Source organism: Chelonoidis abingdonii, chromosome 5 (assembly GCF_003597395.2).
Source record: "Chelonoidis abingdonii isolate Lonesome George chromosome 5, CheloAbing_2.0, whole genome shotgun sequence".
Taxonomy (NCBI): domain Eukaryota; kingdom Metazoa; phylum Chordata; order Testudines; family Testudinidae; genus Chelonoidis; species Chelonoidis abingdonii.
The window spans coordinates 127802119-127808281 of NC_133773.1; the positions used below are offsets into that span (position 1 = coordinate 127802119).

General features: G+C 42.3%; 1 protein-coding gene across 1 annotated transcript in view; it reads right to left on the minus strand.

Moving 5' to 3' along the window:
* NICOL1 (NELL2 interacting cell ontogeny regulator 1) overlaps window positions 1–4610 on the minus strand; it is an 11455-nt gene extending 6845 nt beyond the window's left edge. The window contains exons 1-2 of the mRNA XM_032775952.2: window positions 4527–4610; window positions 1753–1897 (exon numbers count right to left, since the gene is read on the minus strand). Of these exons, the coding sequence (XP_032631843.2) occupies window positions 1753–1897; window positions 4527–4610 (229 nt within the window). The remainder of the gene's footprint in view (window positions 1–1752; window positions 1898–4526) is intronic.
* Window positions 4611–6163: the final 1553 nt, after the last annotated feature.

Below are 6163 nucleotides of genomic sequence, written 5' to 3' on the forward strand. Positions count from 1 at the left end.
CGCAGGCTCTGCTCAGCCCGCAGCTGGCCTAGGTGAACAGAACCCCAGGCTGGCAGTGAGCTGAGCAGGCTGGCAGCATAAGATCAGCATTTTAATTTAATTTTAAATGACACTTCTTAAACATTTTGAAAACCTTGTTTACTTTACATACGATAGTTTAGTTATATAATATAGACTTATAGAAATGTTAAAATGTATTACCGGCACGTGAAACCTTAAATTAGAGTGAATAAATGAAGACTCGGCACACCACTTCTGAAAGGTTGCCGACCCCTGGTTAGTGGAATGCATCTGAGATCATCATCACACAGAGTTTGGGTCAATGTGAAGACCTGAGACTTTGAATCTGATGCATTATTTCACGGGGAGCCATTGTAGTGAGCTGTGTACCGAGATGCTCCTAGTGGCTGGGGTCGCTGAGAATGTGAGCTGCTGCCTACTGAACTAATTGCTGCACTTTTAAGGTTTGTGTTCTCTGGTCTAACTATTCCAAGCTGCAGGTCACAAGGATGTGGATGACTATGGCCAGATCTTCATCCAACTAGAAACTAAATACTATAAACATCAGCAATTCAGAGACAGGACAGATAAAGCAATGTACTAATATGCTCTAAAATCAACTATTATTGGCATTCCACACGCTCTCACTTGCCTCTTAATTTCTATGCATCTTTGATTACTTCACTGGGAGATTTGCTCAAATGAGAAGTTCAGGACTCAAGGCCAGTCAGCGCTCTGAAGTTGAGTGGAGACAAGGAAAAAACTAGAGTGAGGCTGCAGTGACCTTCAGCCTGTTGTGCAACCACCGTGACTGATTTCCACACACTTCTGATAAACTGGAGCAGGATCCTACAACATGAAGTCTGCCTGCTAATAAGGAAAGATGAATTTTCAAAATCCTTAAAAAGTCTGCCTGCCTGAGAAAAGAAACACTCCAAACTATTCAGCTGTAGCTGAATAAAAGAAGAAGCGTATAAAAATATATTTAAAGGCTCATCTCTGAATGTTCTAGTATATTTCTTAGTCTAATTTTGCTATTATTATTTCTTAGATACTTAGAACCATAGGTGAGGATGGCACTTTCCAGACAAATAAAATGATGGGTCCTTGTTCCAAGTAATTTATAATGTAAATTAGACTCATCACAGTTCAATGGCTGTCTATACACAAAGGGAGGGAAATGGGAGGATGGAGATTGTGATCATAAAAGATTATGAGATGTGCTTATTATTTTGGTATCCTGTTCAGTCGTTTTTTTAATTTAAGAGAATTTGTACTATATTAGGTTTAGGGGATAGTGCCCAGCATGAAGGCACCTGTGAGGGCATTGTTGGTGGAAAGAAGTGATCCTTGAGGATCCATATAAAGGTAGATGCTATATTGCATGGAATACAGGACCGGAGAGGACGCTCCAAATGTAGGGGATGGGGAGTGGGGCGTCAAGGTGTGCCACACTGGCAGAGTACAGTGGGTAAGCAGGGTAGGGGTAGGACTGAGGAAGTGCAGCAAGGTGCAGAGCGGTGAGGTGCCCTGGATGAGTGAATGGGGAGGACGAATGTGATCCAGAAGCCACTGTGGGACTGAGGGAGGGAGTACACAATATGTTATGAAGATTTTCGTCTAGTCTAACATGAAGTTTCCAGGACTGGTTGAACTAAGATGATCTTTAAACACCTGTGAATGCTGCAGCATTAAATCTGTGTTACACTCATGTATAGTTATGAGATAACCAGTATACAGGGAAGTACATACTTTCAGCTGGGATTGTTGTTCCTGCTTCTTCACTGGCTTTAATGGGCTCCATGGTGAGCAGCACAACTACAAAAATTAAAGGAACCAAGAAGACCACTCTTCTTAGGAGGCAAAGTGTCAGCATCCTGCTAATTGGCGCTTCCTCCTTTATTAGGGGCAATAAACAAATTAGTGAGAAACATTACGTTCTGTAAAATAACACCTTTTTGTCTGTAATGTTCATGATAGTTACAAGACTGACTGTCCTGGAGATTAAATTCCTCTCTTCAGCTACAGAACAGGTACAGCATGGACAGTGGCAGAGCAAAGTTCTTCACGCCACTCCACCCATGTGCCTCAAACCTGGCCTAGAGGGACTTCTTGTAGGAATGAGATGGAAATCCAGTTGCCATGGCTCAGTCAGTCTCTGGCCTCTCTGCTGAGATTGCTAACAATGGTGCCAGCTTTGTGATGCTGATACTTGTCCTATTTTAACACCAACCCAAACCAGCAATGGCTGAGTCATTGCTAACCCCTGGGAATTTGTGCAGATCTGCTACCAAGCTGACTTGCATTTGAACCCTCGCATTTTTAATGTACCATCTTTTCACATATACCTGCAAAACTAAAACTAATTTTATAATTACTTTGCAACTAAACAAATCACAGAAGCTGGTTTCACGCAGCTTCTTTCATGCAGAAGAAGAGGCTTTTCTTAAACCCCAGCCCATAGAACCATAAGCATAATCACTGGTGACAACTAAAACAAACCCAGCCGTTTGTTTCTTGACCTGAATTATTCCCTTTTGTCTCTCTTCTGACCCCTACTTGGTTTTCAGACCTTCACTTATTGTCATCCATTTGTTCCTGTACACCAGAGATGGCCAAAGCACGGCCAGAAGCGCTGGACAGCCTGACCCAAGGCTACCGCATCTGAATACAAAGATGAAGCCTGTGAACACTATCACCTCTCATATGCAGTGTTTCATCTTCACCCAAGTAGATAAGTTGCTTAGCTCAAGATGGAGCATTGTATACTAGGACCAGTTGGTGTACATTCAAACGCAGGCAAAGAAAAAAAACTTACTCCGTTCTAAGCAGTAACAAGATTAAAATAAATTCCATATACAGAGAGTGCAGATTCTCATTAGCAGAGCACAGGAAGGCAAGAGGATGAGTTGTCTGTTCTTTTTCTAATTTTTAAATATTAACAATAAGTAAAAATGTTGCATAAGAATATTGAATCCTTGTGCTCTGGATGTGATGCTGGAATACAGCATTATACAGTACAGTCTATATTTCCCAGTCAGAAGAGGTGGTTTTCCTCATATTGCAACAGAAACATAAGGGAATAAACCTGCTGTTTAGACAACTGCAGGGCCACATTTGCAAACCCTGGCAACTGAGATGAATCTGCAAATTTTGCATGAACACCTGCTGCATATGCAAATTGGCAGCTGGGCCTGCAAAGGAGTACTGTTATGTGCAATCATCTGTGCTCCATGCACAAATCCCTAGTCATAGTGTAAATTTACAGTGGGCAGACGTGCACATTTTGCAGCCACAAAATCAGGAGGCCAGTTTTACAAAAAAAAAGAATGGGTCCCTTATGTAATTCTTTCAACAAAAGAACTGAGACACTGTATGCATTTATTGATTCCCTTTGCTTGTCTTCGTTATCTTTACTAACAAAGTAAACTTTAGTAAAAGCATTAACAGCACAAAAAAAGAGATGGTTTTCTTTTTATCAGTAGTGATCCAAGTGAAAACAAGTCCAGTCAAATCCTAGTTCTTGCAATGAGATACAGCAAAAGCAGAGTGTCCTCCTGAAACGGCAAATTAGGATAGTGCTATTTACATCTAAAGTGCCTTTAGCTGCACAGGAGCATCATGAACAAGAAGCTAATTCCTATAATCTCATGCTGAAGCTTCAGCACCAGTGAGGCAAATGAAGCAGATGCCCAGGTAAACTTTTTCAGGGCACCTGAGACATGTTCATTCCCAGCCCCAGCTCGGCTTTTTAATGAGCCCCTCTGTAAAAGAAAAAAGAACAGGAGTACTTGTGTCACCTTAGAGACTAACAGATTTATTTGAGCATAAGCTTTAGTGGGCGACAGGCCACTTCATCAGATGCATGCAGTGGAAAATACAGTAGGAAGATAAATATATAGAAAGAGAACATGAAACAATGGGTGTTATGTCTAATGACAGTGATCAGTTAAGGTGAGCTATTACCAGCCCCCAACTAAAACCTCTCCAGCATATCATCAAGGACCTACAACCCATCCTGAAGGACGATCCATCACTCTCACAGATCTTGGGAGACAGGCCAATCCTCGCTTACAGACAGCCCCTGAACCTGAAGCAAATACTCACCTTAACTGATCGCTTTCGTTAGAGTGTGTATGGTAACACCCATTGTTTCATGTTCTCTGTGTATATATATATCTTCCAACTGTATTTTTCACTGCATGCATCCGATGAAGTGGGCTGTAGCCCAGGAAAGCTTATGCTCAAATAAATTTGTTAGTCTCTAATGTGCCACAAGTGCTCATTTTCTTTTTGCTGATACAGACTAACATAGCTGCTACTCTGAAATCTGTAAAAGAAACATTCCCTTGGGGCACTAGTTGTCTCACACCACATCTAAGTGACTGTTAGGTTTTTTAACAGAAATAGCATAATCACAACATGCTTTCAAGTGTTGTCTGCCTCTGCCTTTGCAACCGACAGTTGATAAAAATCTAAGCATGGCCTGTTACCCTATCTCACAAATGAAATATATATATTAGTACCTGATTTCTCTTGTCTTTGTGGTGGTCTCTTTGACGTGGCCGCTGCAAACTGCCAACAGAACAAGAAAAAGCATCTCTGAGCATGTGCACTGCTTCTTTTTAACCTTCCCTGAAAGAGGTTATTACTATGGTGAAGGATCTCCCATAGCAACAGTGCAGAGCACAGAGGCATGATTTAAAGAGGAACAGGCTATGGCTCAGTCTTATGTGGGAAGTTTCTGTTTAAAGCTGTTAAGATTAGCTACACCTCCCCACTCAAGAGGGTTTGTCTGGCACTGCCAGTTAAAGGGTCTGTAATCACCCAAGCCTGGTTCCCAGGAAGTTTCTCCAGCTTTGCAATCCCAGCCACTGGACAGTAAGAGGCAGAAGAATTAGCAAGACTGGAGACACTGAACGTATCAGAGTAAGAACTTTATCCCTGCCTCCCTGCCCCAGAGCCAGCACCTCTGCTCCCCTCTCATAGCCCTGGAGCCATACATGGTGATGCATTGCTCGATTTAGAAAATATACTTGTAGAATGTATCATGGTGATAGAAAGCTGTGGATTAAACACTTTTTTTCAGATGTAAGATTAAGTTTCCTGGATTTAATCTTTGCCTTTTTGTGCACATTTGCCCCATCATGAGACATCCACACAATGCAGCATGTTTGGCAGTTCCTGTTTCAAAAGGATGGGCATAGCAGAGGTGAGGGTCAGGACTGAGATGCACTGGGAGATGCACTTGGAGCTTGCTCTGTTCTTGGTTTTAGCCAGTTCGGTAGGAACCCAAGCCTGTGAGGTGGTGAGTGCTCCCAACTCCCAATGAGGGCACTCAGCAGCATGCAGGAGTACACCTACAGTCCCTTTCTTTTATGAGCAGAAATTCACATGCTCACAAGCAAAGTGCTGACTGACACATTTTTCCTTTAAAATGCTCTTGGGATTGTAAATTCTTTGGGGCAAGGATTGTGCTTTAAAAAATGAGAAGAGAATATTAATAATAATAATAATATCACCCCTATACATTACTATGCAAGGGAAAGAAGAAGAAGAGTATTTGATAGAGAACGCACTTTACAACTAACAGGACTGAGCATAGTTTTGCCTGAGTGCAGATTACAGGATCTGGCTAGTTAAGATATTTAATATATCAATGACTCACAGATCTGCCTCTTCATTCAGGACCATTCTCCTTCCATCCAACCCCATATGACCTGTCTTTCACACCTTGTGCATGTCCAGCCATCATCATATAGACTCACAAACTAAGGTCAGAAGGGACCATTATGATCATCTAGTCTGACCTCCTGCACAATGCAGGCCACAGAATCTCACCCACCCACTCCTGGAACAAACCCCTGACCTATGTCTGAGTTACTGAAGTCCTCAAATCGTAGTTTAAAGACCTCAAGGTGCAGAGAATTCTCCAGCAAGTGACCTGTGCCCCATGCTGCAGAGGAAGGCAAAAAACCTCCAGGGCCTCTGCCAATCTACCATATTTGGGGTCGAGGAGGAAACATCTGAAACTTAACATGGCCAAAATTCAGCTTTCGATCTTTCCTCCCAAGTGCTCCCATCTCCCCACTTCCCTTATCACTGTGAACCACATCAGCCTCCTCCCAGTTACTCAGGCCCATTAATCTGGGTGTCATCTTTA